At 39.2% G+C, this 12,247-nt stretch overlaps 1 protein-coding gene across 2 annotated transcripts in view; it reads left to right on the forward strand.

The window, feature by feature from the left end:
- nfatc3a (nuclear factor of activated T cells 3a) overlaps positions 1–12,247 on the forward strand; it is an 82,507-nt gene that overhangs the window by 8,260 nt on the left and 62,000 nt on the right. The window contains exon 2 of one of the 2 annotated variants that reach the window (XM_028475906.1): positions 35–639. The exons of the other annotated variant lie outside the window; for it this stretch is intronic. Coding sequence (XP_028331707.1) covers positions 618–639 — 22 coding nt within the window. The 5' untranslated portion in view covers positions 35–617. The remainder of the gene's footprint in view (positions 1–34; positions 640–12,247) is intronic. 2 annotated transcript variants of the gene reach the window in all.

Genomic DNA, 12,247 nt, shown 5'->3' on the forward strand with positions numbered 1-12,247 from the left:
GTGTTCTGTTTGTTCTTGTCTCATATATTGAAAGATATGTTAAGAGGTTTGCCGTCGCAGAGAATTTCAGAGCGTTCACCAACAGGACTTGAGTCTTCTTACTGCTTCCTCAGGATATGAAGGAGACCACCAATGACATCAGAGGGAAGGATCTGGCCTCATGAAATCACCAGATGCTCGCATTTGCCTCGACAGTTTAGTGACTTGTCGGATTTTTCTTCTCTCATGTTGTGGCTTTTTTACCACTAAATTGTTAGTCATGCATATATATGAGAATCTGATAAGGCTTGTTTTTCCCCTCATTAAATGACCAAACTGAAGGCAGCAACGAGAGACAGGTATTTTTTGTTCTTGTGTATGTTGTTGCCATTGGTCTGCTTCTTTGAACTAAGAGTACAATCTTCTCAGTCCTTGTCGTGGGAAAGACTGAAATTACATCGCTCTCATGGTGGACTATTTTGAGCTCCAGAAGAGAGTGGCAGAGGGCAGACAGCAGGTTCTAGCGACTTGTTGATACTTAGAGCAAGAGAATCCCTCTGGTCCCAGCACGTCTGCAGCCTTCAACATTTTACTACTCAAACTATTTGCTATCTTAACGAGGAGAGGATTGGGGAAAAATGTTGTGTGCCACATCGCCAGGTGAGTGTCTACCATTGTAGACTCGAGCCAGGTGTGTTTTCTGTGCGAGTGTAGACGTGTCCCGATTTTAAGTTTGAGTGGTGGTTGCCATCACACAGACAGCTTTTATAACAACACAAAGTATTGTAGAGTGTGTCAGAAGAAACTTTGTAACTTTTTCTTATAATAACAACGGAAGAGTTCTCAGTATTGCATCCAAATATGTTTTTAAAGTTTAAATTGGTTGGAGACTACCTGTATGTTTAAAATATATTCAGTAAAAAGTGAAACTGGTTGCATGCAGTGTTTAGGTGCACTGGTAACTTTGGCCAAATATTAAATACAAGTAAATATTTGGAATTGTAAATCAATCAACAACGGTGACAAAAAAATTCCAGATCAAATGCTGGTGGTTTCAGCAAATACCATTAACCGCCAAATTCATATTTCAATTACCACGTAACAGAGGCCAGACAACCATGCATGAAGTCTACATGTGGAGTCAGATCACCATGTGATTGCCCCCTAACCTTGTTGAATAGAGAGGGTTCCAGCGACCAGTGTGATGAATGAGACGTTTGTTTCCCCTGGGCGAGGCACGAGTAACTATGTGTGCCATCTGTCTAGTTTAAATTTAGTGTAACTGAAGCTACCGCTGGCTGCGCTGCATCAACATGTCGGAGGCGACATTACATTGGAGAGAATGCTGTTCATCTCATGAGTTCAGCTACATTTTTCTTTCTTTCTTTCTTTCTTTCTTTTTTTAAGTCATCTATTCTGGGTAGGCACAGTGTGTGCAGCACAGATAGCAAAGTGGTGTAAATTTTGCTTTTTTATTTTGTGTTTCTGTCATATTTCTGTCTGGTTTATTCAAACTTTTAGTACCTTTCATCTATGCAGTTTTTTCCTATCTCTTTTTTGTGAAATACTAATAGGTATAATAACTCAACTCAACTTTATTTATATAAGGCAAATTACAACATAGTCATAAGTTTATTGGTTCACAGCAGCATTTACTTTCATTTTCAAGAGGATGTTGATTGATATTCCAGCAGGGTCCCATGTGGTTTTGAGTTTTTTTACTGCATGGGTCAAATGTGGAATGTCGACAATTTGGCCTTTGGCAGCTCAAATAATCATACAGCTCATAGTATAATCCCTTGACCAAATATCACACAAAATTAGTGTACCTTAAAACACAACTCTGTGGTAAGATTTTTTTTTTACATTATTATTTCACCCCCCAAAATTTTAAACTGAAAAAGAAACAGTGGTAAAAAAAGGAGTATATGGAGAAAACCCAGTCTGCATAAGAACATGGATGCATAAACTCCACACAGAACCGTCCCTGTTATAAATGTTTCTTTCACGGATCCTCCCACTAACTCCCCATCTATCATCCATACCTCTATAGGATTTAGTTAAATTTAAGTTGCTTCCTGGTACCCTCATTAGTTACGTTCTATTTGTTCTTTAGTTTGGCTTGTCGTAGTGAACACGTTGATCTTCTTCCATCTAGGTTTTCTTCAATGCAGTAATGTATTCTGTCAAGGTTGCAGCATCACAGCTGTTTGGAGTTAAGTTAATTTGTTTGAGTATTTAGGTTGTCTGTTTGGCTTTACTCTACAGAATTCTTCCTTGTTAAAATGCTATGGAATACTGTAACATTGTTGCTTGCCATGCTATGTGAAATAATTATGATGACATGATTTTTGTAGTTCATAGTTTTCAATCCAATATCTGAGGCATCTAAAACCTTTAATGAAACATTTTTGGTTGGTTTAACTTTTCACACAAAAAAACTATGCTAAAATTAAAACTTGTACAACAGAGCTAGCACTGTCAAACACAACCTAAAGCTGCAGTATGTAAGTTTTTTTTGGCTTTATTTGGTAAAAAAATCCATAATCACCTTTGAGCATATTGTAATTCAAAGTGTTCTGAGTGGACACTGTAATGTTGCTGCTTCTCTTGGTCCTGTATAAGATCTTTAAAAATCCAGGAGCATGACACGACTATTCAGCCATTCAGCGATGTTTTTACAAATAGAGTGCTTCATGAGCTGTTTTGGGGTGTTACTATTGGCTACCCAACTAAAGTCAATGCACGTTGATGTTCTCTGTAGTAAAGTGCAATGGTGGATACTTCACAACGGTTAGACAGCAAGGCAAGCGGAAAAAGGAAGACGGACATAGCGAAGCAACAGTCTAAAGTCTTTGCATCCTCACAAATCCCTGTGACTGCACAGGGTCTGCCCACGTACAGGTTTCAGAGGGGGAGCGAAAACAGATGGGATATATCGCATGTAAACCTAAGAGAAGCATACCCGAGGTGGAGAGAACAGACTCAATTCATTTGCAGTCAGGATGCATGAGTGGTGGTTGTCACTGTCAGTATGCTCTGAGTGGCAGCTGGGATCGCTGCAGCCGCCTGTGTGAGCTTTGTGGTGGAGGACGAGCTCACGGCAGCAGCCGCTGCTCAGGACAGGACAGAACTAAAACATCAGAAAACTTCAATAACATAAGATAAAGTCCCTACATTTGTAACTTGTCGCTATTGAAAAAAAAGTTGCTAAGAGCTCCACAGTTATGCACGTTCACGAGGATACCGGTAATGGACAATAGGTTTCGAAACAGGGAGGGGAGGGTGGAGCATGGTTGTTTCCATACAAGTCTCACGAGTCAACATACTGCAGCTTCAACCTTTCTCTTTTTGTCTGTTTTAGGGGAGGCACATACTTTACATAGTTTTTTCTAGTTTTAGTTTTCTACTTTGCACAGTGCAATCTCTCTCTCTCTCTCTCTCTCTCTCCCTCTCTTTCTCACTGACTTTCAGGCACATGCACAGTCAGCTCTGACAGATTGTTTAAATGTCACACTTACTAGCTGTGGCCTCTGACGTTATCTGCTCTGGGTTATTGCAGGCCACTTTTGTTTGCTTGGTGGCCATGTTGATTTTATTTTTTTTTTCTCTACTGAAAACCTGGGATGTCTGACACAATACATATATAATTTTCCCACACAAGTTGGTTAGAAATTAGGAGAGTTGAAGAATAACTTTTTGTATTTTAAAGTTAGTGTCATACACATGTTTAAATCCCAGCTGGCAGCTGAGTCAGTATGCTGGGTTTGATCCCCAAAACCTGATAGTAGATACCAAAGACAAGGGTAAGGGTAGCTCTCAGGTAGTTTGGAAAGGTCAAAAGCTATAAATATTTAATATTTAGAAGGTTAGGCTTTTCCTAAGTCTTAAACCTGGCTTGAATAAAAAAAGTGGAGTACTTCTAGTCTTTCAGCACATTTGGGCTTCTCTTCTCTTTTGCCCACTTGCTAAGGTTTAATGATGTCTAACTTTTTGGTTTATCAAGAGAGCACTAAGCATTTGTATTGTGTTAGAGTTTGAAGGGAACTTGTCAACCTTGTTGAAGAGTGATTTTCTTCACTCATTTTAAATACGGACAAAATAATTGCTGAATTGTTGGGGAGTGTAGCATTGACTCAAGACCAAACTTTTTGTTGCTTTGTAACTAAGACAAACCAAATTAAGAGGTTGACGTCAATAACTTGAATTGACAGTACTTAATTGGGTTTCCATCTAAAAAAAAAAATATTTTCCAATTTGTACTCTCTTTTTTACATTTTTGGTTTAGAGTTTTTGTAGAAATTTGAGTTATGTCAGATAATTAGTATTCATTTATGCTTAAACCTTTCTACAGTTCCAAATCATTGAAGCTCAAAGAAAGTGTGTTTGAGAGTTTTTTTGTTGTTAGATATCTGTTACCTATCTGGTCACCCGACACACTCATCTCTTTATCTCATAATATCATCTTGACAGGAGATTCCTAAGTAAAAGAATAATTAAGATGCTGGTATATATTGACATTGGCTTAGGTTGCTATTGTTAAGCCTCTGTTGGAGGATGAGTCGTTCATGACGACACAGGAAGGCATTTAGATGGAACCCTGACATAACATGACAATTCGGGATTTCTTTGGTGTAAATGCTTTGTTCTTTATACTTCTAGAATAATCTTACCATGCTTATATATTCTTCCTCTTAAGATTCAATGTTTGCTTACATGAAACATTTTAAATACCTAAAATCACCTGCACAAAGGGAGCACAAGTAGGTTTGGCACCGACCCAATAAGTAAGGTTTAAAGCCGCATTTGTTGGCCAACCCTTACACTACAAGTGTGCAAGTGCGTCACTGGCTGTATTTAGAAATGTAGGTGATCAGCCAAGATCATAGTTCTCGGAAAACTCAGAGGAAGGAATTAAATGGCTTTTTGATCTCTGTGAGTAATTACTACAGATATCTGTGTTAACCAAGACATGCACAACAAATGCTCGTATTATAAAACAATTTACTATCAAATGTGTTGATCAATGATATTTAATTGGAAATTATAGTGGAATTTAGTCAGTTTTTATGTAAATAAATAACTGCCCACCCTAAACATACTTATATACTGTATACGCTTATAAATACGTACAGTGATGTGAACTGATTTAAATTTGAAAGAAGATCCTTAGTTTGGTAGATATTGCATGGTGATGAAATGAAAAGTGGTATTTTCTAAGAGTAGAAATTGGAGGTATTAGGACTATTTTAATGAAGTTTACCCTACATGGTGTTATGGTATACGTTTGCTCTGGTCTATTGATCAACTGCAGTTCTGACCTAAGCTGAAAGAGGAGAACAGGCTGAATACAAAGCCTTCTGTACTGGATGTAATCAGAGCCTGTACTAATCAACCCGCCTGCCCACCACAAAGGTAACCCCAGGTTAGATTACCCACCCACTTCACCAACACATGATGTTGGGGTGAGTTGGTAACTCAAGACTGTAATATGTGTTGGTGATATGCTTGTACATAGATACAAACACTCCTGTGCAATGTGTACAAATGATGACAGGAAAGAAGAGAAGCACAACCACATGTACTAAGGAGCATACACCACCCACACAATTTACTCATACTTCACACTTTATCGACGCAAACACAGTTTGACAGGAAAACATCAGGCACACCATCAACCCCCAATCTAAACTTAAGTGTGCTTTCTTTGAAAGTGGGCCTGTGTGTCACTACCAGGCCCAGGACTCTGACACACTTCGTGTGGTGAGAGTAAGAGGAGGAACAAAGTCTCTAGGGATTATCTTCCAAGTGAGACTCCCAAGGCAGTGTGACGCTTAGCCAGCAGCCTCATTGTGTTTTGGGTCAAGAAGCCAAAATAATGGCACCATCACCAACGGATCTGGCTGCTCCCTGTGGTTATTGCAAAACACATTTTTAATGGTGTTGTGTCTGAAAGATTCACCTAACCATGGTTCAGTAAAATGTCGCTCAGTTAGTTGTGACTATTATTAGCTTAGGTACAGCAAAGCCTCTTAAAGATCTTTATTTAACCAGATTGGCTGTCTGATGTATGGACACTGAGGAGTATGTGACGCACATGGTTTTCAGTAACAGTACAGGAGCTTTCCAACAAGGCCATTGATAAAAATATACATCCTCTTTCTTTTCTCCTCCTTCGACCCGTTGGTCTGCTTTCCACCACTCTGACCTCTTTCTCTTGGGTGACATTTAGGCGTTTGGCTTGGATAGTTGGGGATCCCCCATGCACCTCTTTTTCTACACTGGTGGTTTCAGGTAGCTGGCTAATCTTATCTCAAAGCAAGGAGAAGGCTCTGGGCCAGGCAACTTGCTTAACCCTGTTTAACCCTCATCATCATCATACAATGCCACCATCTTCTTCTCTTCTCCCTTTATTATGGTGGATGATTGAAATATGCATAACACTAGCATGACCAGAGTGGTGTCATTTGACACCTATACCTTTAAAGTCCAAGCTGGTGTCAGATGGCGGGTGTGAACAACTCAGCTTGTGACCATTGTTATGTTACTGAGGCCACTACTCCCCCTCAGCTAGGGTGGGGGGGTGGCTAGGTAGGTTCCAGGACACAAAGACCTTTTGTATTCTCCTTTGTGTTTCCCATACAGCAGCTACATAGAGGTTGCAACTTATATTTCAACTTTTGCAACAGAAAGTAGTAAGTAGTAATAGTGAGACGGCAACAGTTTGTTTGCATTCTTGGTGAAATTTATTTAATAGAGATTTTGTGAACAATTCTGGCACTGCCACACCTCCTTTATGCATTTGCCACATGCAAACTTGTCACAATACATATAACGCTTGGTGGCACGGTTTTTCCTGCAGCAACACTTCACCTGGCACAATGCCCTTTTCCCCACATCCGGTGTGGGTGGTTGTTGCTGAAGGTTTTGCTCATTCACCTCCTTGGCTGCCATATGAGACTGGGCAAGCTCATTTGCAAGCTCCTGCAAGAAGTCCACCCTTCTCTCCTTGACCCCAGTGCATGCCTGATAAAGCACATGTGCGTTCAGCGCTGCAATGTCAATCATGTTGTAAAACACAGCGACTGGCCAACGCCGTGTTCCTGAACGCACAGTGTACTTTCGAACCATGTGGTCCATGACGTCCACACCGCATTTCATGCTGTTGTAGTCGGTGACTGTGTTCGGCTTTTTTTTCCGAGTAGCCTCAGTCTCCACCACGCTGTGCACGCTACTGAGGAGGCAGACAGTCTTCTTTCGTTTGGGCACATAAACAGTCAGTGTGGCACCAGAGGTTGAAAACACTTGTGTGCTGAATTCCTCACGGGCCAAATACTTTTTACCTGAATCTGGAAGCTCCCGGTAAATCTTATTGACTGTGCCAAGGAGGGTGGTCTTCCGGCTGTGCAGTCGACGTGCTAGTGACAATGAAGTGAAAAAATTGTCGATTGTAACAGTTCTTCTTTGTCATAAACGGTTCCATAAGCTTCATCACCACATTTTTCAGACAATCTCTCCCCAGGTGGACGACTGGGGTCTTTGCCAAGATATGGGATGATTTTGCCACATACTTGGATTTAAGGTCACATGCCACCCAGAACTGATACCAACTTGTCCGGCTTCGTTGCAATGTATTGCAAGAAACAGCAGCGAGTCTTAGTTGGAAAAAGTTGCTCATCTATGGTGATGTGCCTGCCTGGGTTGTACGAAGTGATGCAGTTGGCAAACAAAAGACCCCCAAACGTCAGAGATTGCAGCAAACAGTCCTTTTCACACTCGGAAATCTCGCTTTACCATAAAATAGCAACAATACATTTATTTATAAGCACTTTTCAAAAACAATAAGGTAAATAGTGAATACTGTTAATACTGTTTTTCTTTTCTAATTTTATTTATTGTGGTTTATTAATTGATCACAACACACATGGCTCATATTAATTTGGCCATTCTTATCCAATAATTCCATATAATGTTATTTGGATTAAACAAACATCTACCTGGGAGAAACTGGTTTCTCAACACTGGCCATCATTTACACACAACCCCCAAAGTTTGTCACTGCCCAGCTGGCACATTCCGATCGAAGGCTTTATTACATAAGAGAGGTGGCCCACTGAGTTGCAAATGAGTGTCATTTGGCGGCCTCTGGGCAGGGCAACAGGAGTAAGAAAACCTTGGGCATGCTAGTGATAAACATAAAAGACCATTTACTGTTCCCTGATATCTTTCCAACAACTTTAAACTGTTCAGCAAAACATATTAACTAAGTAACTTAAGTCATGAATGTTTTTTCAGTACAGGTTACCCAACAGGGGGTTCCCTTTTGGGAATCTGAGCAGACTGAGAAGCAGAATGTCCGTAATGAGTTGTTTACTCCTGTTAATGTCACCAGGGCCACACAAGCATCAATGCAAAGCACAACATCATCTATCTTCACATAAAAAAACACAGAAAACCACTGGTTCTACAGATTTGAGATCTTTTTGATTTAATGTAGGAGTAGATAGGATGGAATAACAGTGTCCATAATGACAACTGTATGTGACCAGTAATAAAGAGACAATTAATATAATTAATTACTTCCTGTTTAACAGTATAATGTTAGAAATACTGAAAGTAGGTAGATAAAGTTTGTGATCGCAGCAGTGGATCTTTTTTTTTTTTTTTTTGATACTAACATTATTTTTTTAAATATAATTTTGAACCCAAAAAACATCATGGTATACAAGTAAAAAACTGCAATATCTTTGGAATTATCATTTGTGTTTTATGAAGTACAAAGAGCACATGTATACAGGGGTCAAATCCGGCCCTTTGGAGCATCCAATTTGGCCCGCAGGAGAAAGTAAAAATGACAGAGAAAACATTTATCATTGGGTAAATAAAACTCAACAATATTTCCAGGGGCTCACAGTTTTCCTGGTGCTTATATCTCATGATTGCAGTCATTTTTATTGTTTACCAGTTGAAAAAACTCCAATTTCTTACAAAACCCTTTACTTTCCTGAAATTACAACATGATATTTCCCTTAATTGAATAGAAATTGGTCAAAATATCCAGGAAAGTTAAAGTAAATATCCTGTTTTGACTGATATCTGTCACTTATTGCTTGGATTTGGTTGGTTTCTTATATATTTTGTATTTTATGTATACGTAGAAGTGGAAACTAGGTCACAATAATGTTGAAAGTACTTGTTTTCCTGCATAAAATATGTGGCGCACTTAAGATCAAACTGCTTCGTATTTGGCCCCTGAACTAAAATGAGTTTGACGCCACCCCTGCCATAGAGTCCAATTTTGTATGACTAATTCCTGTTAATATCTTCTATAGGTTGCGATGCACTGCGAATGAGTGAACATCTGCAATCAGGGTAATGACTTGTTGGATAGTTAGTACTTAATTTACAAAAGCTGCAGCTGATCAACAAGTAATCATCCAGGCAGGCTTCACCCTGCCCTAAATGATCTCTCTTTCAGGTTTGTTTGGTGTGTCAGCTAAAAGCAGCTCTTATAAGAGAGTCGTTTTCAAATAAGACAATCACCATAACGCAATAAGTGAACAATTTAAGCAATTTATTTTTCTTTTAACTAATAATAATAAATATTTAACCTCTTGGTATTGTGATACATTTTTAGTACCAACAAATCATTTTGTGCTTGTCTCTTTTCTATGTGGATGTTTGGACTACAAGAACATATTATTTTTTTCATTGGGCATTGCATGGATTATCATATAGCTATGTGCACAGGAATGCATTGTCATATATTCTCAAAATATACAACCAAACAATGTTTGGTTTCTGAATCTGAATCTGCTTCAGGCAGTGTGCTCAAATCTATTTGGGTTGACGCTACAAGGCGGAGAATACGCAAAAGGATGCTGGTATATCAGGCTATTAGCTAACGCTGGGCGATTTTGCCTAAAGAAAAAAAAAAAAAACAAAACTCCGATTTTTTTTTTTCTTCAATGCACTGAAAAGGACTGCAGACATGAGATATATTGTCAAAAGTGCAACTTTATTGCTGTGATTGTTAAAATGCACAGAACAATCCCAAAATAAAAAATAAATGAGGCTCTGTCATTCAACAATTTCAAGCTTTAATCCAGGTTTAAGCAAAAGTGCAACAGCAACTTCACAGTAGCTTCAATTTTCTGATTAAGAACTCAGATAACTACATATTTTATAACAGAACAATACAATTAAAAAAAATATCATCTCAGCATAGTGAGAATCAAAATTAAAGATGCCTGTGGCACACATATAGCCTACTCAAAGGGTAAACACATGTAAACAAAGAGGGGGCTAGCTCACATTGCACTACGGTAACCCACAAGGATGGAACGTGAAAAAGTCAGAAAAAACTGGTGAAAAAAAAATAATATATATATATATATCTATATATATATAGATATATATATTTTTTAAACTCGAATTTGCAAAAAAAATCGTTACAAATTCACTAAATCGATTAAATCATTTTTTTTTGAATAAAGAATGAATTACAATAGCAGCTAGTTATTGAGCAAAGCAAACATCAAAATGTCTGAAGTTTGTGATACTATTACATTCTTTAAAGACCTCCTGAATTTACCGTCACCTGCTTTAGCCTCTTTCAAATGAGTGTCTTCATGTTTTGTTCCCCCATGGGTTCTTCGGTGTTAGGCAACAACAGTTCCTTAGAGGAGGGCAGAGGAAGGTCGGTGCATCGTCTCGACTGATTTCATCTTCCCGTTTTGTTTGTTCCTTCCTCTTTACTTTACTTTTCTTCCCTTAACATTTAAAGATGCATGCTGTTCCACTCGAATGCGGTTGTAGTCTGTCAGTCTGACTCATTTTGGTAAAGCATATTAATGAGTGCAGGAAAGTTTAGAGACAGGGTATAATGGGCTGGTTTTTAATGGTTCTGTCTTCATTTACTCTGTAAGGATACTTGGAGAGTGAGTTTAAATAATTGTCAAAATAATTTCATTTTTAACGCATCACTGTAGCTATTTTAAGGAAGGATATTTGGAGTAACAACCATTGGAGGAGAAGTGGGTTGTTCACTGAGCAAAAGGTTGGCGATTTGTTAATTCTGCTCTATCCCAGACGTGGCCGTTATGTCCTTGTTTAGGAAGTGTTGCTCACATTGCCCCATATAATGTTTATGAGTCTGAGAAGCAGTTGGGCACAGATTACCCCATCAATATGAATGAGTGATTTAATATATTTACCAATACTCATTTTTTATTATCTATTCTTTTTTCCTTCTATTACTTTTCTTCAGATGCTTTCATCGTTGGGTCCAATGCTCGGTCATGTGATAGGCAAGCCGTGAAAAGGAGACCAAAGTGGTACAAACTTTGAAACTATCCTTGCTAAGCTGCTCTCATGCTTCAATGATATTTTAACTTTTACAGTTAAAGAAGATCACTGTGTGATCACCTGTAACTCTAAAGGCTCAAACATACTCGGGCGGACATCCAATTAGGTAAAAGCTCAGATTTCACAAACTTGTCCGCATACCTGGTTTCACACAAAACACTGTTCGGCATGTATCGACCCGCTTTAACTGTAACACCGACCTGCATTTCACCCGCTGCCTGGTGAGAGCACGAGAGATAAAGACAAGCTTAGAGGAGAGACTGGTGGATGAGCTACAAAAGTACCGACACCTTTAAACACGTCCCTGAAGGAGTACAAGGACTTTGCTTTAAAAGCTGCCCTATCTGTTTGTTCTCAGTTCAGATTTTCATAGAATAGCAACATTCTTACTTATTAAGTCAGTGCTTCCCCTTTTGGATCGTGACCCCATTTTAATATCACAAATTTCCAATTACTTTTCAGGCGACCCCATTTAAATTCCAGGCGACCTTACAACCCCAAGGTTGAAAAACCCTGTATTAAGTGCTTGGATCATTGCTTGTATTTGCGGTAATCAAAAAGGCGTGATGGGGGGGGGGCATTTTTAACAGGAGCAGGAGAGCAGAGTCGGTGGAGCTTTATCAATAAAGTTCAACTAAATTGTGCACACAATGGACTCCTGTCTATTTGCTTGCGAGTGGGTGTGTTTGTTTGTGTACAGGCTGCCTGTGCCGGATGACCTTTGGTATAAATAGCCTGCTGGCCCTAGCTGTGATGACAGGCGACAACACGCATCTTTGTGTGAATATGTTTCCTGAGCTGTGCTGTTCATCGGTTATCCCTCTTGGAACGGTGCCTGGATGACTGCCCACTGCCCAGCAACACTCTAGCATCCAATTCCCTGAAACTAGACTCAAGTGCA

Source organism: Gouania willdenowi, chromosome 3, assembly GCF_900634775.1.
Source record: "Gouania willdenowi chromosome 3, fGouWil2.1, whole genome shotgun sequence".
Taxonomy (NCBI): Eukaryota; Metazoa; Chordata; class Actinopteri; order Blenniiformes; family Gobiesocidae; genus Gouania; species Gouania willdenowi.